This window comes from Leopardus geoffroyi, chromosome C3, assembly GCF_018350155.1.
Source record: "Leopardus geoffroyi isolate Oge1 chromosome C3, O.geoffroyi_Oge1_pat1.0, whole genome shotgun sequence".
In the NCBI taxonomy this organism is placed as follows: Eukaryota; Metazoa; Chordata; class Mammalia; order Carnivora; family Felidae; genus Leopardus; species Leopardus geoffroyi.
The window spans coordinates 28768472-28789230 of NC_059338.1; the positions used below are offsets into that span (position 1 = coordinate 28768472).

Here is a 20759-nt window from a genome sequence, read left to right on the forward strand (position 1 = left end):
ACTGCCTCATCTCTCGGACACAGGATGGCCAGAGCATTGCCTCACAGCCCTATAAAAGGACAGGCACATCCCGCAGGACCGCTGAGTGGCAAAGGTGGTGAGCAGGGCAGGCGACACAAGTCAGGATCCCCATGCTGTGCAATGTGAGGGCTCACAAAGTTAGTGGGGTCAAAGAGCAGCCATCAGAGGAAGACCTTTCCAGCCTTCTGCTTCCACGGAGACTCTTCGCCATTACTATTACTAGAACTATCATGCCATATGTTCTTGTGCAAACAAGGAAAGACAGCCACTGGTCTCAGAGCTGGTAAAGCAGACTCCGAGCTGGGGGGTAAGTGGGGCATCTGGATGGCCCTAAAATCATCCTTGCCGATAGCATAGCACCAGGAACAGCCTCGAAAGAACCATGGAGACAGTCTGCCATCAAAGTGTCAGGGCCTACCAGAGTTCTGACAGTCCTGGGCCTCCAAATCCCTCTCCTCAGACCCAAAGTTCTCTCTTCTGCTGGTGAAGCTCTGGGTGTGCCAGGGGACAGAGGCCTCACTGGCCCGCCACCTGGTCACCACCATTCCCTTCCTCTGGTTAAGAGCAAGAACAAATCTATTTCAGTGGCTACGCTGTGTTTTCTTTCCCAACCCCTGTGCAGGGAAGGGAGGCCCGAATGGACAACCTCAAAGCCAAGGACACAGCCACAATGGTCAGGAGTGCCTTGTATTCCTGTGCCTGAAAGGCAGCTTCAACATATTTAAATATTTTTTCACGACTCTCCCCTCATCCCACACCCCAAATCCAAGCTGCTAACTGCTTAGATCCCCATGGTGAAACCAGGAAAGCAGAACTTAGTGCCAAAGTTCTGGGCAGACTCTATTTATTACCACATCATTAAGATACTTATCCAGGATCAAAAGCAGGGGAGTCCCGGTGAAGCCCCAGGGACTGTGAGAAGGCCGGAGAAAAATCACTAAAATGCACATTTTTTAAGCAATGGAATGGATGAACAGGAATGGCGCCACGGGTAGAGAATTTAGCTGCCTTAGAGAGAACTGGAATGAAGTTCATTTGCTACAGGTGTGCTTCAGCCATACCGCTGTGTATGTTTTCATCTCTGTGTGTGTGGGACCCCTACCTCCTGACCCTGGGGGTTCCCTATGGGCAGGAAAGTGCTGTCAGCTTCTGGGGGGGGGTCCCCAGTGACCTGCTCAGACTACTTGCCCACAGAGGGCGTGCATGGAAGCAGAAATTTCAATCACTCAGGTTGTAACTCTGACTCAAATACTTTTCACTTAAAAATATTTATTAAAATAAAGATTAAATCTGGAAAAAAAAAAAAGAATTCCCAGAATGCAGCCCTTTGCACAGTACTTCAAGAATCAGAAAAGGAAAGGAAAGAAAAGGAGAGGGAAGAGAAGGGAAGAGAAAGGACCAGAAAATCCTCTCTGCTCTTCCCAGAGAGTGGGGAGGGGGAGAAAATTGCCTGCCGTCACCACAGCCGGCAGCCTGCACTGGAGAGCTGTGGAAGGTTCTCTGGTCTCAGGACTTCCCGGTCCAGAGAAGTTCCCACCAAAGCAGAGGCCCAAGAGTCGCAGCCCCCAAGCCAGAGAACAGATTTTTCCGAGGGTGTGTAAACTTCAGGAATTTGACTGGAGAACTGGAATTTGGGAACAGTATTCTGAAAGCCTGCGAAGTCTGAAGAGGCAGAGGCCATGCCCACGAGCTTCTAACTGCGCTTGGGTGCCACGATCTGCTGGACGTAGTTGACAACGTTGCTGTGGAGTTGGGGGGCGGTGGCCTTGAAGGTCTCCTTGGCAAGGGTCTGGGCCACCTCGCTGCCACCCATCATCGCGTGGTACAGCGGAAGAGTGTACTTCTGTTTCCCCTGCAAGAAACACACGCACACGCGTGGCCTAAGCAGGCTGCTCCGTGCGTGCGTCTGCACGGCCCCCGGCCCCGCTCTAGCGGCACGCCTCATCAGGTGCCAAAAGGGATGTGGGTATCAGTATTGGAATGAGGAGTGTCCTGGCAGGTGTGCTCTTATTCTGGCATCTTCTTGGGGGCCAAAGATCCACGTGGGTAGATCTTAAGTCTTCACAGTCCATGACAGCACAGGGGCGTCTACACTCAACAGAGCAAATGAGGAGGGCAGGCACAATGGGGCTCCGAACCTAGGAGGCTGTAAGTGCTTAGACGCCAAGCTAAGAGCCGGTAGCAAAGGCTGCAGCACGTAAAACTGAGGGCCACGTGAGGCCCAACTGCGGTCAAGTGCAAGAAAACCCACAAGTCAAATCCACATCAACGTGAGATTGCCACATCACAAAGTTACTCAACTCCAGAGGCTCGGAGAAGCCCTCCGAGGGCTCAGAACACCTGCAGACAGGTACGGAGCTCCCGTCGCAAACAGATGTAGGCATCAGGGCGCCACCTCCTACCCAGCCCCACCTCGCCCGGCAGGGCAGGCTCCTGCTGCCGCCTGAGCCCTCCCAGGTCACGAGCTTCCCCCCAGGAAGCAGGAACCTATGAACTCACCCTTTGCTGTCTCTCTGGTCCTTGGGCCCCTCCCTGCAAGACCGGCCCTCCAGTCCCGCTTTACCTTTGTTCCCAGGTCGGGGGGTAGCTCTGACTGGCTTTTACCGGGGGATCTGGAAAAGTCTCCCCAACCCTGGAGGCTTCTTCCCCAGGCAACACCTCCACCAGCCACACTCAGGAAGGAGACTGTTGATCAGGGTCCTCCCGAGGTCCTTTCCCTCCCGCCCTCCCTCCCTCCTCTGCTCCAGAGAAGGGCAGAGAGTGAGGCTCTACCTGCAGGACTACTGCCAATAAGGCTGAGCGGCCCACCGCGTGCCTTGAGGGGGACAAGGAGGTGGGGCTCACCCACCTGGCTCTGCAGGAATTCCTTCACTTTCCAGAAATCCTCCTGGTGGTCATTCTTAATGACGATCTGGCCCCATCGGAGCCGGAGCTCCGCATTCTGGGAGTTGGAGATCTTTGGGTAAGTCTCTCCCAGTTTCTTCACATTCCCTGAAAAGAGGAAATGGGTTTTTAACGGCTGTTTCATCAGAGGCACGAGCCAGAGGCCAAACTCCAGTCTCAGCAGTCTGTCCATAGGCACTCCGGGGGCTCCGGGTATGACGTCAAGGAGGTTCCCACCCACCCATTTTATGCTCGTTCTGGTCATCTTCTGCTCTGAAAGGGTAATGTCCTATTTCCGAATTTACCTTAATTTCTAAGGCTCTTCCATCAAATTACACACTTTCTGCCGTCTTCCATTTGCCCTCCAGGAATAAAGCACAGGTATCCTCCTCAAATACCCTGTGTCCCATTTTTCCTCCCACCACCACCACCAGCTAAAAGTTAGTCCGGTGTTCACTTTTTCTCTTTACAACACCCCTGGGTGACTGCTATTTCTGGCTGAGCAGCAACTTAGCATTAGTGGTTGACAGGTTGGAAATCCCAGCCCCAGCGTTTATGGGCCATGTGACCTAATTGTGCTCAAGTTCATTCTCCATCACCTGGGGGTTACAATCACAGCAGCTAGGCACAGAGTAGTTAGGAGGACTCAGTGACCTCAGACTAGAGTTTAAAAGAATTACTTGCTGACCCAGAGGGCTCAGCGAATGCTAGGCTTTATTATTCTGTTCCCCAGGGCATTTGCATGTATGACTTACATCATCTGTTGATGTGTTTCTTGTGAAGTGCTTGCATCCACCTGCTAACACCTGGCAATGGCCTAGGGGTAGGCATTGCAAGGGCTTCCCTCCCAGTCTCCCTCTAGCTCCTGATATAAAGCTCTGTACACAAGGAACCTGGATTTACCCGCTTTCTTACCGGGAGGGAGAGGGGATTTCTGGAGGATCTTATCTAGGAAGTAAACCAGCTGGTAGGTCTTCCAGGTAGAAATGGCCACAGCTTCAATGGCCTTCATGTCCAGCTCCTTGGTCACCCACAGCTGGGCCAGCTCTTCAGCAGGCTTCATAAGCGAGTCCCCAGGGGAGAGGTCAGGGAGGTAGGGGGGCCAGCCAGGGGTGTTCAACCACAAATCAAACTCAAAACCTGTTTGGTAGAAGGAGAGAAGGTACTGTCGGAATGCTCTGGTAGCATCGAGGTCAATTTGCTCCAGCAACACCGAGACCTCAAGCTCCTGTCTGCCTCCATCCATCCCTAACGCTTAATATCACTACCCCACGCAACCACCTGCTTCAGTCAGGTCCACTTATATTGAGACCTAGACTGTTACAGTCAGACTAGACTGCCCCCCTTTCTACTGTGACAGTGGTTTTTGTCCCAAATAAACACTGCTGTCAGAACCAAGTGGATGAATGCTTTCCTAGTGTCAATTAAGTTCACGTTCTCCTTCAGATGACCTGAACAGCTTGGTGCAGAACATCCTGGGCTCTAAGACCGGGCTGCCTGGGCTCCTATCTCCACTCTGCTCTGCCATTAACTAGCTGGGAGGCCATGGGCATGTAACTTCACCTCTCTGTAAGGTGAGGTGTAAGGAGGCCCTTAGTTGGCAGTGGTGAGGATTAAATAAGCAAATACACATTACGAGTTTAGCATCCTGCCTGGTGCATAGTAAGCACTCAGTAATTATTAACTTTCGTTAGCCACAGAGTCTCATGACCTTGAAGTGTGGGCCTCCAAGCAGAGAATAGGTGCTCCAGGCCTGACCAGTCCCGGCGGTCAGCAGGGAGCTGACTTTGCCAGCCCGATGATGGACAGACTCAGGGTCGGCACAGCATGAAGTGGGTTGCCTCATCTGTGACAGGCCACCGTCTACTCTCTCTTAGGAAGCAGTGCCTCCCCAGCTGAAATCAGGGCTGCCGCTGGGATTTTCCTTCACTCGGAAAGCTGAACGAGGGGACTCCACACTCACAAGGCGGGGCTGCTGCCGGGACCAATGCCCTGGGTCACAGCCTGGGCTGTGGCAGCTCTCTGGGGCAGAGTTGGGGGTTTGGTTGAGTGTGTGCAGATGTGAGGAAAATGAGGACAGAGAAGAGAGACAGAAGAGACAAAGTGGAGAAAATGAGGCCAGGAGGAGCAGAGAGAGTCATTCTCGTGGGACAAGGCTGTTTGCCACTTGCTACGTGACTCCAGTTCAACGTTTTCCTGCCCCAGCTTAGTCTTCCCAGATGTGAATTAGCCGTAATTCTCTACTGTCTTCTAGAAGCCTGTAGGCCGGCTCCTCTGCTCACCTGGAATGGAATCCACTCTCTTCTTCTTCAGCTCAGGGAAGTATTCCAAGTAGAATTCTAGAAAGTCATCAGCTAAGATACTTTGGAATTTGAATTCATTAACATAGGCCTGCAGGGAGGGAGGTACTTTTCAGTCCTTCTGGATCCCCTGGGGAGCAGAGTCCCTCTGTTCCTTGGATTCTCCTCCAACCCCTTGTCCCTTCAGCCCCTGCCTCTACCCCCATCCTCTGGCCCAGCTGGTTTCTCTGCAGTTCTCCTTTCACCCCTCCTCTCTGAGTTGACTATACCTTGAGAAAATTGTCAAACTCATCCTGATCACCCACCAAGTGGGCCAGGTATGAGACAAAGCAGAAGCCTTTCTCATAGGGGGTCTCGTTGTAGGTATCATCTGGGTCCACACCTAGCAGAGAAAGCAGACACTTGTAACCTGTCGCCTTCATTGTTCTTCTCCAGCTCCAGATTCAGAGAATAGTTATGGAAGAGATCAGAATTCAGCTTCCCCAGGTTCAGCAAGGCCAGGAATGTTTCCAGATCCATCTTAGCCTCTCTCAAACCACTTCAAAGTTGATCTTAAAGGGTCACGAATTATGGACATAATAAGAGGACAAAGAAGCAACCTTGCAGGGGAATTGACAAATTTCCTTTTTCCTGGGATTGCTTTGCTCCATTGGGTTCCATTGAGTCTTAGGACTGAGCACAGGGCTCAGTGCCTTTTCTATTGGTCACCACCTACATGCACAACCTCCCCTCCCAGAACAACTGGTTGTTTCCATGAATGTTCTAGACCAAAATAAACTAATTACCAGTCTACAAGAAGTTCATTTTCATGGTCATTGGCATCAAGGAACGTGAGCTTAAATTGCACGAAAAAGTTTTAGATTAGTCACACAGGGGACTAAGGAAAAACGTTAGAAAAGAACACATGACCTTGGACAAGTCATTTGACTTGTTGGGTGCTCACTCATATCCTCCATAAAATAAGGCTAACACTTAATCTACAAAACCACAGGTCTGACTTGATAGAAAAAGAAGGGTATGGGCCTGCACAAATGGACGGCAATGGTATAGTCATTAAAAACTGCACAAAACTGGAAAGAACTCCCATCTGGCTGGAATGGCTTGGGTTGAGTCTGTCTAGAGGCCAGGGAACAGCTACAGAGAGCTCCGGAGGGCTCTTCCTGCCCAAGGAGAGTATTCAAGGTGTGCACTGATCAATATGAGGTTCAAAACAATTTGGGGCTCCAAGCCCAATTTAGGGGAGGGGAGAGTCAGACAGAGGAGCCTCCTGGACCTGGTTCAATCTTCACTCGGAGCTTGTTGAGTGGGTTTTCCTCGCCAGTGATGTCCATGTGCTGTCGAAGCAGAGCCCGCCCGGTTGCAGCTTCTAAGCAGGTGTAAGCAGAGCCTAGGACAAAAAGAAACCCTAGGTCTCTACAAAGTGTAACATCACGTCCAAGTATAGTATACTTTCTGGACAGAAGACGGTTGCTGCCCCCTTGTGGCCACAGAACAATGACAGATAACTGAGGCTTAGTATCTTTACCCTCCTGGGGATCCCAGGGCAAGAAGGGTCAACGACAGAGAACCTGACTCAGCTCCTAGCTCCCTGTTGCTCTGGCCTAAGAAAGCACTTGGTTAAGCTCAGGCTGTCAGTCTCACCCGCACACAACGATGAGGGAATCTCGTGCCTTTTCCTGTTACCCTTCCTTATCAATAGATTTTTATTTTTAGAGATATTAATTTGATTTTCTATAAAAACAGATTATAGAGGGGACGCTTGGATGGCTCAGTTGGTTAAGCGTCTGACTTCCTCAGGTCATGATCTCACGGTTCGTGGGTTCGAGTCCCGCATCAGGCTCTCTGCCGTCCGCATGGAGCCCACTTTCAATCCTCTGCCCCCTCTCTTTCTGCCCCTCCCCCGCTCACACTCAAAAATAAATAAAATTTTTTAAAAAGAGCAGATTATAGGGGGGTCTGAGTGGCTCAGTCGGTTAAGTGTCCAACTCTTGATACTGACTCAGGTCAGGATCTCATGGGTGTGAGATCGAGCCCTGTGTTGGGCTCTGCACTAAGCGTGGAACTTGCTTGGGATTCTCTCTCTTTCTCGCTCTCTCCCTCTCTGCCCCCCCCCCCCCCGCTCATTCTCTCTCTCTCCCTCTCTCTGAAATAAACTTAAAAAAAAAAATGTGAGCCACTAAAAAAAATAAAAATAGAAAGATTATATATTCATTTGACCGTTCCTGTCAGACAAGACAAACGGTCACCCATAATTTTTCTAAGGGTCTCTACATCTCCTCTGGTTCTAAAAAGGACTGAGGGAATGGTTGAGGGGAAGGGGACCAGGTTTTGAACCAACCACCTCTGCCACTCACAAGGTGTTCTGACTCTGGGCAAGGTATTTAATCTCTCTAAGCCTCAATTTCTTCATCTGTGTGGCTGGATGATATTTGGTAGCAGGATTCTTAGCGGCTGATTAAGATATTCACACATAGGCTTTTGCTCTACATACTCTGGATGAAAGTGTAGATCTGCACAAACTTTCTGGGAGGCAATGGACAATGTGTGCTAAACAGCCTTTAAAATGTTCAGACCCAGAAATTATGTCTCTAGGAATCTATCTTTGTTGAGACCATCTGAGACGTGTGAATATTTCGATATAAAAATATTTGTCAAAATATTCTTTCATGAGGAAAACTGAAAATATTGGAGACTGATTGAATAAATTAAGAAATGGCCATACCACGCAGCTATAGTAGAAAATTTAATGACTTGGGAAAATGTTTAACTTTATTAAGTTAAAAAAAAAAGGCAGTTTTAAGGTCCGATGATTCACACACACGCATAGAAAAATGTTTGAAAAGATATATTACATTATCTCTGAACAGTGAGATTATGGATAAATGCATTGTATGTGTTTTCCCATGTACATCAAAAGAGATTCTGATGACAGAAATAATAAAAATAATAAACATTATTTTTTTTATAGTATCTGATCTATAGCAGGTTTTCAATAATGAGACAATGTTGAGAAAAGATTTTAAAAGCCCACCTGGGCTCAGTTTGGGGTTCTGTCCTCAGCTGCTAAGTGGCTTGGGCACATTACTTATACTTTTTGAGTCACAGTGGACTCATATATAAAATGAAAATAATATCTCTTTTATCAGGCTATGGTAAAATTGTTAAGTAACGTATTTGTTTTAAAATTTTTTAATGTTTATTTATTTTTGAGAGAGAGAGACAGAGAGTGAGCAGGGGAGGGACAGAGAGAGAGGGAGACACAGAATCTGAAACAGGCTCCAGGCTCCGAGCTGTCAGCACAGAGCCCAACATAGGGCTCAAACCCACAAACTGCGAGATCATGACCTGAGCCAAAGTCAGACGCTTAGCCAACTGAGCCCCCCAGGTGCCCCTTAAATGATGTATTATTTTTAAAAAGATGCCTAGGAAAAAGCTGGTATGTAAGTGTTCAATAGAAGGTATCATTATAATGGTCTTATTTTCTATTTATTTTTAATATTTTACAGTAATCTCTACACCAAATGTGGGGCTCAAACACACAACCCCAAGATCAACAGTTGCATGCTCTACCGATTGAGGCAGCCAGGCGCCCCTGATTCATTCATAAAATTAACTAGCTATCTGGGTGAACAGCCCTGGGCAACTCTACCCAGCGGCTGCCCAGCTGTTGGGAGAACAGAGCATCAAGTGTGTCCTCAGCTTTGATGAGGGGGTCCTTTCGCTGTTAGGTCCCCTATCAGTCAACACGCAATTTGTGAGATTCCCTTCCCCTAAGCCTGCTGACTTAACGACATGGAATGAAGTAGAGATCACGCGCTTAGAAGGAACGTTTGTCTAGAGTTGGCCCTCCATGGTCTCTCACCGGAACTTTCTGCACTACTGCTCCTCCTCTCACGCCCGCTTGTGTCCCGAAACTTCAAAGGAGACCACATTGGCCTCACTGGCTAAGGAACTGGGGACAGGGCCCCTAGGAGAAGGAGGGGACCTGAGGGCTGGCTTACCAAAGAGGACAGTAGAGATCCTCCTCTGGGCATACATGGTGAAACCTTCATTGAGCCAGAATTCACCCCAGTTGGCATTGGTGACCAGGTTCCCAAACCAACTGTGGGAGATCTCATGGATGATGACATCAGCCAAGGAGCGGTCCCCTGCTAGCAGGCAGGGGGTGACAAAGGTCAGACAAGGGTTCTCCATTCCTCCAAATGGAAAGGATGGGGGCATGAAGAGCAGGTCATACCTGCCGAGAAAACGGGAGGTCACAGCCAGGCCTCGGCTCCCCAGGGCTGACCCTGCCTCGCCTCCCCAGCCCCGACCCTCAGTCCTGAGAGATGCAGCCACTGAACAGGCGGTGTTCAACACCGGGTGCCGTGCTGAGATGACGCCCAGGCTCCTCAGTCCCCCGGCCAGCTCGCTGGGACTTCCCTTTCCCCAGGTTTTGCTCTAGTGGAGGCGCCTCTCTGAGACTTGCTCTCCATTCTCCTTCGCACCAGGGGATGGGCATATGGTCAGCTCTATCAACAGTTAGCTCACTGGTGGCCCACTTGGGGTCACAAAGACCTAACAGAGCCTTTTATCTGAGGAGGCTGAAGTCTGGAGATGTCAAAGGGAAAAATGAGAGTATGTGGCTGCTTTTAGCAGCCAGGAAAGTAAGTCGACAAAGGTCCCCTGACAGTGTTTCCTGATCTCCACGCTTAGCGGCTGGAAGGCACATTTTGGTCCCTTCAATAACCCTTTCTGTCAGGGTCCCCTCCTCAGCAATAATGAACAAGGCCTGGCTTATCCCTTCCTCATTCTTTCCCTCCTTTCCTTTACTTCTGGATTGGGGAACTCTGCTCTAGGAACCAGAGGGAGAAGAGGCAGCACCAGCAGTAAGAGAGGGGGAAACCAGGGACTCAAGTTTAACAAGACATCAGAGCCAATGTGATACCACACCTTCCCCAAACGTAGGGTCCAAAAAGTTTCTCTCCTGTTGCCAGAAAATCTTCTACCACGCCGTTGTACTCCTCCTTGGCAGCCTTGATCAGGCAGGGCTCAGCCCACACCCGGCTCCTAAAGACAAAAGCACAGAAAAAGAAGAATGGTGTTTGGAGACCTATTGTGGAGACCCGATCCCGAAAGCACCTGTAGAAAACTGGCAGTCTTCTACTGGAGCCAAAGGAACGTGACAATGTGGCCGCAGAGACAGGAGATGCAAGGTCAAATCACCCGCATGGGTCCAAGGGACGGATAAATGAGATCGCGACAGAGCACTGTGGAGGCAGCAGCCTCCCGTGTGCAACAGGCTCAAACTCACACTGCTACAATTTTACGTGTCCAACACTGAATGTGACCTTGCAAAAGTCACTGACTTCTCTGAGCCTGTTTCCTCATCTGGAAAACGAGTGGTAAAAATGAAATAAAGACAGCATATAAAAACCCCTTATACAATGCCTTATGTACTAAACGTTGGTTTCCTTTCCCCCACTTTCTGGAGACCCAGAGCGGAGCTTGAACTCATGAACCATGAGATTGTGACCTGAGCCCAAGTTGGACCCTTAACTGACCGAGCCACCCATGAGGCGCCCCCATGAGAGCATTTTACACCAGTAGGTGGTATTATCGGATTGAGTCTTGACGAATCGCTCTAGCTGCAGTACCCAGAAAATACCTTAAATTACAACAGTGAGTATCCCTAAGTGACGTATGTAGGATAATGGGTCAAAACCAGAATCTTGGGTGACACCAGCACACGTGGGGTTGGGCAGAGAAGAGCCCACAAAGGAGACCAGAAGGGGTGAACCAGGAGGTCCCGGACCCAGGACAGAATTGTGTCATGGAGGCCAGAGGAGGGTCAACAGAGGCAAAAGAAAAAGAGGAGAACATCAAGACAAGCACTGAAGAGCAGCCAATGTGCGGTACATGTTGAGGCCAGTGGCCCCTCTTACTACAGGAGTTTCTGCAGTGTGACCCCGAGAGGTGTTAGATTCCAATGGGTCCAGGCAGTAAATGGGGGGTGAAGGAGTGTATACACCACTGTTCTAAGAAACTTGGCTAAGAAAGGAAGCAGAAACAGTGTGCCAGAAGGGAGTGTGGAGTCCATGAGTTTGTTTTTTGCTTTGTTTTTGAACTAGGGGAAACAGGAACATGGTTAGGGGTCGGAAGGAAAGAGCCAGTGGGGGCGGGGAGGCTACCCATTTGAAGAGCGAGGGGTGAGCAATGAAGCAAGGCCCCATGGGATTTGGGGGAGGGGCTGAGTCAATGATGGCTCAGATGAAGAGATTTGGCTTTATTTAAAAAAAATTTTTTTTTCAACATTTATTTTTGAGACAGAGAGAGACAGAGCATGAACGGGGGAGGGGCAGAGAGAGAGGGAGACACAGAATCGGAAACAGGCTCCAGGCTCTGAGCCATCAGCCCAGAGCCCGACGCGGGGCTCGAACTCAAGGACCGCGAGATCGTGACCTGGCTGAAGTCGGACGCTTAACCGACTGCGCCACCCAGGCGCCCCAAAGAGATTTGGCTTTAGACAGAAGGAGGGACCCCTCTTCAGAGTCCAGGGGGATAAAGGGGACGAATGAAGGCAGATGAAGATGATTTTTGACATGGAAAACAGGAAGTGGACATAACCATATCTGACAAATTAAATATACTCAATAAAGGAGGAGACAAGATCATTGCTTGGAGTGAGGGTAGGGTGTCTGAATAGGAAAACTGAAGAGACAAGTCTTCCTTTAAATCCTTCCATCCTCCTTCCCTCCCCCTCCCCTTCCCCCTTCGTTCCTTCCTTCCAGGAGAGTGAGCCAGAAAGGTAAATCAAAGGTCTGCTGAGCAATATTGAAAGCCTATCTATAGTTGAAGACTACATCTGTTATATTTTCCTTGAAAACCACATGTCTATTTCAACTTAAAAAAAAATTTTAATGTTTACTTATTTTTGAAAGAGAGAGAAAGAGAGAGAGAGAGAGAGAGAGAGAGAGAGAGAGACAGAGCATGAACGGGGGAAGGGCAGAGAGAGGGAGACAGAGAATCCGAAACAGACTCAGAGCCTGCTCAGAGCCTGACATGGGGCTCGAACCCACGAACCATGAGATCATGACCTGAGCCGAAGTCAGACGCTTAACCAACTGAGCCACCCAGGTGCCCCGTCTATTTCAACTTTTAATTCCAACTTTTCACCAAAAAACCAGAAATGGGTAGCAGAATCAGTATGCACAGCTGTGTACTTCTCTCAGACACCCAGGTACAGAAGAAAGAGAAAAGGGGATGGTCGGAGCCGGGGCTAGAAGTTACAGCAGCAGGACAGTGCGCAAGGCAGCCTGGGATGTTGGTAGGAGATGATCAACCCCACACCTGGGCCACGGAAAGAAGATGGGCCAGGTCACAAGAGGCTGGTGCCCGGGAGGAAATGTATAGCTTGCAGGAAGAAAGGCCTCTGGGAGCTTGAGAAGCAGATATAGTGGGAGTGAGGCCACCACAGGGCTAGAAGGTTAGGAGGGTGGGGTCAGAGAACGAATGAGGTGAACGTATTTAAAATTTCTGCCACAGCACAGCTCATGATAATGCCCACGGCCAGGACTTACACCGTAGTGTGCCCTTGAGTGCGGGGGCCTGAATCAGGTGGAGAAGGCTCCCCAGAGAGAGGAGCTCAAGAAACCCTGAAGCCACCCTCAACCCTGGGTGTCGGACAGGTAATCCAGACGGAGAAAAAAGTCACCAAAAATGATGTGACAGGGCACGAGGTTGAGAAAAGACGGTGACATGAGAGTCAGAAATCTGCAAGGAATTGCTCTGTGATCAGCTTGGATATCACAACTGGCAAAGTCCTTAAACCCAGGCTACTCCTGTGTGCTGCACCTAGAAGGTGAAGGTCAGGGTAGGTAGGGGACATCCAAGATACTTCCACCAGTCCACTGATTTCTGTCAGAAGACACTGGAGTGTTCTCAGTCAAGCTGGAATTTCATCACCAGTGGTCTGGCCCAACGAGAGCCGGATGTGCGATGGAAACGCATGTGACTCTGCACAAGCAATTCTACCTGAAGCCTCGGTTTGCGTATCGGGAAGATGGAGATAATAATATCTCCCTCAGTGAGGTTATAGAAGGATCAGAAGAGATTATACATAAAAGCGACAACTGGGATATGTCCACTGTCTCTTCTGACCAGGATCTCCCTCCTCTGCTAACGGGGACTGGTCACAAAGTTTGCCAGAAGAGCCTGCCATCCTGCATACCTACACAAGAGCCTCAGATGTGGGGCAAAGACCGACTACCTGACTGGCTACCCGACTGCCTGACAGGGGAAGGAATGAGTCATCATGACCGGTTACACAGATTCTATCCCCTGGATTGATGTACTCGATCGTCATTTTATTACAGAGGGCTCAAAAAAAAAAAAAAAAAAAAAAAATCATCATTCTCCAGTGTGTTTGGAATACATTCCCTCATTTCTCATTAGCAGCTCATAGTCGTACTAACGGAACCCTAGTGAGAGAAAATTCTCTAAAATAACATTCCCTTACGGGGCGCCTGAGAGGTTCAGTCAATTGACATCAACTGACTCTTGATTTTGGCTCAGGACGTGATCTTGCGGTTCGTGAGATGGGAGCCTTGAGTCGGGCTCTGTGCTGACAGTGCAGAGTCTGCTTGGGATTCTCTCTCCCTCTCCCTCTGTCCCTCCCCTGCTTTCTCTCTCTCTCTCTCTCAAAATAAGTAAATAAATAAGCATTAAAAAAATAAACATATTAAAAATAATAAAAATAAAAATAAAATGACATTACTTAACTATTTCCCGGTCAATGCAAAGCTGACATTCCTTTGGTTACCTACTACCCTATCTGTCAGAAACACAGCCCTTCATGAAAAAAGAGCACCTAGCCTTTCAAGACCGGTGTTGTTTTGAGCGTGTGTCCTTGAAGCAGAGGCCAATGGCATCCCATTTATCATTCTCTCTGAAACCCAGGAACTAAGATTCACGACTGAGCCCAGCTACAAAGTCTGAGGCTGTAACCAATCCCGGCAAGGACACCAGCACCTCCAAGAACTGAGCAAGGAGCCACAGCGACGGAGGCAGGAAACGCACCACAGCTTTACCGTCCCAACCTTTAACATTTTATATCAGGATTACGCTGTGCTGGCAGATCGTATGAGGGCCGGGAAAAACCTATGCTCCTGGGCAAGTTTCTTTTCGCAGGAAACCTTACAAAATCCTTATTTATCTCCATGAAACCCTTCTAACTTCGTGGAGGTCTCTCTGTCACCGTGGGTTCAGGTTTATGCATCTGGAGCAGACAAAAAAAGGAGCTTCCGCTTTCTTCTCCAGAGGGAAACAATGACATCAACATTGTATATTTCCAGGAATTGACTGCTAGAGAAAACGGGGAGATTTGGTACAAAGATTACAAAGCAAATACAATTGCTAGCAGGGAACTCAGAACTTAAAGACACTAATAAAGATCAATCTGACACTGCTGTCTCAGTGCCAACCGTACTCCACGAGGTGGCCCAGGACAGCAGCTACTGCTAGTAGGACTGATGAGCTCATTCTAGACAGCAGGATTATAGAACTGCAGGGAGGGAGGGAAGGAGGAAGGGACGGGACAAAAAGAGCACTTCCTCCCGCTGTATTCATACCACACACTTTTCGGCTGCAGAGAGGCTGTGGATTCAGAGAGGATGTGAGACTGTCCCAAAGACCATCACACTGGGGCCACTGGTCAGAGGCCTCCTCGGCTCGAGGTCAGTCCAACCTTGCCTGTGGGGGTCTTTGTCTCCTACCTGGGTCCAACTTCCGCCGAAACCAGATCTCCGATGGCCAAAGCTATCAGATAGGAGGGGATGGGCTGACGCATCTGGAAGAAGAACTTATTTGGACCTCTCTTCTCCCAGGTGTTAGCACTCATCACAGCTGTGAAGCCATCTGGGACCTGACAACAGAGAAAGCTTACGAGATTTTACCTGGACAGAGTCTCCTTTTGATTAGCTTAAAGGACAGCACGGCCGGCAACCTGCATGGTGACAGCAATGACCTGGAGCCCATCTTGGGGAACATAAAGGTTTCAAGACACTAAACTTGTGCTAAGCTGATGAGATTTAGCACAAATAAAACTTCTGTACATGAAGGAATTCTGCAGAGGGGCCACTGGACAGACCTAACAATTTACCAGCTGAAATGTGGCCACACAGATCTGGAATTATATTTTCAACCCCAAGGGCAAGTACACTTAACCTTAGCCCTCTTACCTCAATAAGAGCTGAATATCTGCATTTCACTGCAGGAGTGTCGAAGCAAGGGAAGAAGGCCCTGTTTAGGACAGCCTGGCCCTGGGTATAGACAAAAGGCTTCTTCTTTCCTGCTGTCTGCTCAGGAGCCAGCCAGCAAACCTAAGAGAATAAAAGAACATTTCAAAACTGACACCCCCTACATGAGCTCAGTCCAGCCAGGGAAAAGGAGTTGGCTGGCATGGGAGACTTTTAGGGAATCCTTACAATCCTTCTGCCAGCAATTTGGCCCTAACTGTGAAGTTCTCTCCTACTGTGAATTTAATCTACCTTGGAATCCATGCCAAGGTATGACATCCGCTTCACATGGAAGAAACACCACAAAGGGTCTATTCCTCACTGTATCCCATCAGGCATCTCAAGAATTCTAGAAATGGCCTCAGGCACCTGGGTGGCTCAGATGGTTAAGAATTCCAGACATGACCTCTGACCCTGGCATACTGTCTTCCTCCTCTGAGTCCTTCACACTGTAGTTGTTTCTCATCAAAAAGACAAAACAGGGGCACCTGGTGGCTCAATCGGTTAAGCGTCCGACTTCGGCTCAGATCATGGTCTCACGGTTTGTAGGTTTGAGCCCCGCATCGGGCTCTATGCTGACAGCTTGGAGCCTGGAACCTGCTTTGGATTCTGCGCGCGCTCTCTCTCTCTCTCTCTCTCTCTCTCTCTCTCTCGAAATTAAATAAACATTACAAAAAAATAAGGAAGCAGCTGTATTTGAACTTGTGATAGAACACACAAAAAAGGAGAAGTGAAGTGGGAGGAATCTGATTAATATGTGTTCTCCAGGGGTGCCTGGGTGGTTCAGTCCATTAAGCGGCCGACTCTTGGTTTCGGCTCAGGTCATGATCTCATGGTCTGTGAGTTCGAGCCCTGCGTTGGGTTCTGTGCCGACAGCACCAAGCCTACATGAGATTCTCTGTCTCCTTCTCTCTGACCCTTCCCACTCACATTTTCTCTCTCGAAATAAATAAAAAAATTTTCTAAAAAAAAAAAAAAAAAATCCTGAAACTAAATTCTCTATTCCTGAAACTAAAACTTACCCTTTCAGAATAAATGTATTTTACATTATAGGCATTGGCTATATATAATTCTTTAAAGAAATTTTTTTTTAAGATGTTTAAGTAATCTCTGCACCCAATGTGGGGCTCAAACTTACAACCCCGAGATCAAGAGTCGCACATTCCACTGACTGAGCCAGTGAGGCACCCTGGCTATATACAATTCTTAATTTGTTTTCTGTTAGCCTTTAACCAAGGGCAAATCTGAATGGTTATTACAAACCCAATTTTTGCCTACATCAAAAAGTTTGCTTACCACATAGATCTAACTGTGGGGCTGGGGGGTGGGGGAGGATATGTCAGCACTAAGTGCCATTTAGAATTTAGAAAAGGATTAGGTAAATCCAGGAAGCAAAACTTTCTGGTTTAAAGGTGAGTCGGACTGAGATGGTTGGAAAGGAGAGGGGAAGACATTCTCAAGCAGGTGGATAGAACATGAAGAAAGGCACGGATGGACGGTCTCTGGGAGCTGGTGGTAGGTTTCAGATACAGGGGTGGGCGGCATGCCTCGGCAGGTGCACTTTGAAAGGCTTTGAACACAGGTATTTGAGACCTACTTTTAAGAGGCATAAGGACGCCATATGGAGATGCTGACTTTTTCTTTGAGATTTGTGTGTTATGTGTGTGAAGATTTTAATGAGTCTCTTTCCAAAGAGTATAGTACAGATGGAAAGAAGGAGAAAGAAATACCACATGGTATTTCTGTGGACTGGAGAAAGTGGCACTACCTTAGCCGGGTGAGTGAGATCACCCCAGACAGTCAGAGATCATGTTGATATTATGGATTCTCATTATCATGTGATGAAAACAGCACTTCACTTTTGTGACATTCCACTAAATGTTGCTCTGAACCTAAAACTGCTGTAAAAAATAAACTTTTACTTTTTTTAATTTTTAATAACCACAGTCTGATCACGGGAAAAACAGACAAATTCCAATAGAGAAGCATCCTACAACATATCTGACCGATACTCCTCAAAACAGTCAAGGTCGTCAAAAACAAGGAAAGTCTGAGAAACTGTCATAGCCAAGGGGAGCCCAAGGATACATGAAAGCTAATATACTGTGCTATTCTGGATGGGATCCTGGGACAGAAAAAGATATTAAGCAAAAACTAAGAAAATCTGAAAAAGACTCCGAACTTTAGTTATCAGTATCGGTTCGTTAATTGTAACAAAGGCATCATACTTGCAAAATGCTAAGAGGGGAAACTGTGTGTGGAGGGCTATATGGAAACTCTACTACCGGCTCACTGGTCTTGCTAATCTAAACTTTTTTAATCCTATAAATGAAAGAAATTTAATGAGATGACAGGAAGAGCTAACATACGGTGTCGCCAGGCACTGTATTAGGCACTTATATAAAGACAATGCATTTAACTTCTGTCAAACTCATAGACTAGTCCCTGGCACATCTTAATAAGTACTGGTCATCCCCTCCATCACTTCTTATTCATCATCTTTGGTTGAGGTTTTTTGTTGTTTGTTTAGAACGACACAGAAGACAGAATGAAGAAGCCTGCAGTACAAGTACTCTTGTACTTGTCTCGAGAGTCTAAAGTCAGGGAGAGGCTGCTACCTACAGTGATCAAGGTGAGTTGAGAGTCCTCACCTGGGATAGTGGCAATGAGAAGGAATACAAACAAGTGCCTTTAATGCAGACCTTCACAGGGCAAAGGGCAGTTCTTTGTAAAGTGTGGGTCTCTGTTGTTCTGTCTCTATGGAAGCTATTTCGTTTTGATTTTTTTTTAAGTTAACTTATTTATTTTTGGGGGGCGGGGGAGAGAGCGCAAGTGCAAGCACCCAGATTGGGGAGGGACAGAGAGAGGGAGAGAATCCCAAGCAGGCTCTGCTCTCTCCTCACGGAGCAGGAAGCAGGGCTCCATTTCACCAACCCATGAGAACATGACCTGAGCAGAAATCAAGAGTCGGCTGCTCAACCGAGTCACCCGGGAACCCCTCCTTTTGTTCATTTCGAGGTGCCACTTTCAGTAGGCAATTTCAGAGAGGGCTTAATTTTTCCAGTTATCCTGTTGAATTCCGAGTTCCTGCCCCAAACCAGAAACTAGAATATAACAACCAACACAGCAACCAAACACATTTACAGATACTCCGTTACCCTTGGAGGGTTTTCCCTTTGCCTTGGAAGTCAATTTGCATTGCTTTGGACTTTTCCTTTTTTAAGCCAGTTCTACCCCACGTTCGTTTACTCCCTGAATAGCGGAAGCTGGAAACAGAACTGCCCTTTGAGCTGCCTCTAAGAGTGAAAGGGAACTGCTAGCTAGATAAGTAAACTGTAGGCCAGCAGCCTACCCTGAAACTTGCAAGCCACCCCACCTGACGAATGACTAGCAACCACAGCCTCAGAACTCCCTGTGAAGGAGCTTCTGACTTTCACAAATGTAAGCCACAGAACCATCCATCCTTTCATACCAATGTTTGTCCCCCCCATCAACAGCGAGAGGGCCTACTACACCCTCATTCCATTTCTCGCTCGTACTCAAATTCTTCCGTTCATCAAATCTAGAACTTGGCAAAAGAAAACTTAAATAACTACGGGGGTTCAGGATTAGTTCAGCCTGGGGCACTACAAGAACGCGTAGGGCAAAGGGCTGAGTCAGCATCCAGGGCTCATGGGCCGGCATTGTCCAGGGCTGCCATAAAGGAAAAACTAGGTAGCTCGTTATCAGGGACCTAGGTCCCAAGGCCCCGTGAAACATTAAATTCGGTTTATAAATAGCTCGTTATCCAGAAAGCCGCCTCGGCTAAGGTTTCCTCTGCAGGCAGAAATGGCAGCCCGCCAGCGTGATGAGGGGGAAACAACGCAGACAGGCCACCACAGTCGCTAGGGAGGGGAGGCAGGAAGGGTAGAAAGGACGAAGGGTGCACAGCACGGAGGCTGGCCTGAAGCCAGAAGAGGGAAAGCGGGCAGCCAGGGAAGAAGGCGGGGAGCTCAGGGCGGGAGGCGTGCCCAGGGGTGCCCCGAGGCCCCTCTCCGCCAGGGCGGAAGCATCTTCTCCTTTCTCCTGGGGGTGGGGTGCGGTGAGTGCCGGCCGGCGGCCAGCTCGGAGGGCGGGAACGGCGGGCAGGAAGTGGCCGGGTGAGGGCGGCGGCGGGGCCGGACAAGGGGGCGAACTCACCCCGGGTCCCTCCCCGACGCGGTAGGTGAGGAGAACCTGGAAGCGCTCGCCGGCCGGGAAGGGCTGCGGAAGGGCCACGCACAGGGCCTGGCCGTAGTGCGAGAACGGCTGCGTGCGGAAGTGCACGGGCTCCTCGGGCTGCTCCTTCGAGTCGGGCAGGTGCCGCCGCAGCGACGCCGCCGTCACCTCGAGGCACGGGTGCGAGTCGAGCCGCAGCTCGGTGGCGCCCTCGGGCACCAGGCAGCGCAGCTCCAGGACCGCGGTGCCGCTCAAATTCCTGCTGCCCGGGCCCGGCCCCGGAGGCCCGAACTCGGCCCGCAGGTCCAGGTGCAAGTGCAGCATCTCGAAAGCCCGGAAATTGGAGGCCGAGGCCACGTCCACGGCCTGCGCCGAGTGCAGCGGTCGCGGGGCCGCGCTGGAGCCGCTCGGAGGCCCGTCGCTCGCCATGGCCCCACCGTGCCGTAGAGCAAACGCGGGGAAATCCGCCGGCTCCGTCTACTGCGGCGGGAAGCCCCGCCTCGATTGCCCTGCCCCGCTGCGGGCCACGCCCCTCGGGCCACGTCCCCAGGGAGACCAGGGCTGGGTCACGCCCCTCTCCGAAAACCTGAGACCTGACCACACCACCTCTCCCCTGTTCACCAGGGCTCCACTCTTCCAGCTTTATACGAGGTACCTCTGGACTTTGGAGAAAAGGTACAGTGGGATAATTTGGTCCACATTTGCCCAAATTCATCGTACCGCGATGTTACAGTAGTCCGAGTGGCGACACCTTCCTCTGCTGACGTTTCACTCTCCTAATCTCCCAGGAAGGTAGCAGGATGTAGATTGAGCCCTGGATCCAAGATCTCAAGCTCTGAGCTCGACCAATTATTAGGATTGTGTGTCACCTTGGGCAAATCACTGCCAACAAAGGTGAATCTCTGTAAGCCCCTTTCTGCACCTGTAAGATAGGAGTAATATCTATCTCACAAGTTAATTGTGAGAACTCAGTGGGGTAATTTGCCTAAACACACTTGGTAAACACAGAATTCCACACCAGATCAAGGTTCATCCCAGGAGATCCCAAGCACATCTATCTTTCCATCCTTCCGCCAAGGAATAG

The 20759-nt window shown here is 49.3% G+C and overlaps 1 protein-coding gene across 1 annotated transcript; it reads right to left on the reverse strand.

Annotated features, from left to right (window-relative positions):
- Window positions 1-1273: 1273 nt before the first annotated feature.
- LOC123586896 (arginyl aminopeptidase) lies at window positions 1274-20180 on the reverse strand. The gene is made up of 11 exons (XM_045456497.1): window positions 19658-20180; window positions 15422-15562; window positions 14957-15105; window positions 10137-10253; window positions 9206-9441; window positions 6478-6591; window positions 5474-5586; window positions 5187-5295; window positions 3820-4044; window positions 2870-3012; window positions 1274-1873 (listed from the first exon to the last, which is right to left on the reverse strand). Exons 1-11 carry the CDS (start codon window positions 20102-20104, stop codon window positions 1715-1717), a joined length of 1953 nt encoding a protein of 650 aa, XP_045312453.1. The 5' UTR covers window positions 20105-20180; the 3' UTR covers window positions 1274-1714.
- Between the last annotated feature and the right edge of the window lie 579 nt (window positions 20181-20759).

Excerpts from the sequence above, each read along its gene's own strand:
- LOC123586896 (XM_045456497.1), bottom strand. The coding sequence starts at position 20,104 with ATGGCGAGCGACGGGCCTCCGAGCGGCTCCAGCGCGGCCCCGCGACCG. Across the intron at positions 4,045-5,186 it reads GAGAGTGGATTCCATTCCAG|GTTTTGAGTTTGATTTGTGG; the intron begins GTGAGCAGAGGA and ends TCTACCAAACAG. Across the intron at positions 1,874-2,869 it reads AGGAATTCCTGCAGAGCCAG|GGGAAACAGAAGTACACTCT; the intron begins GTGGGTGAGCCC and ends TGTTTCTTGCAG.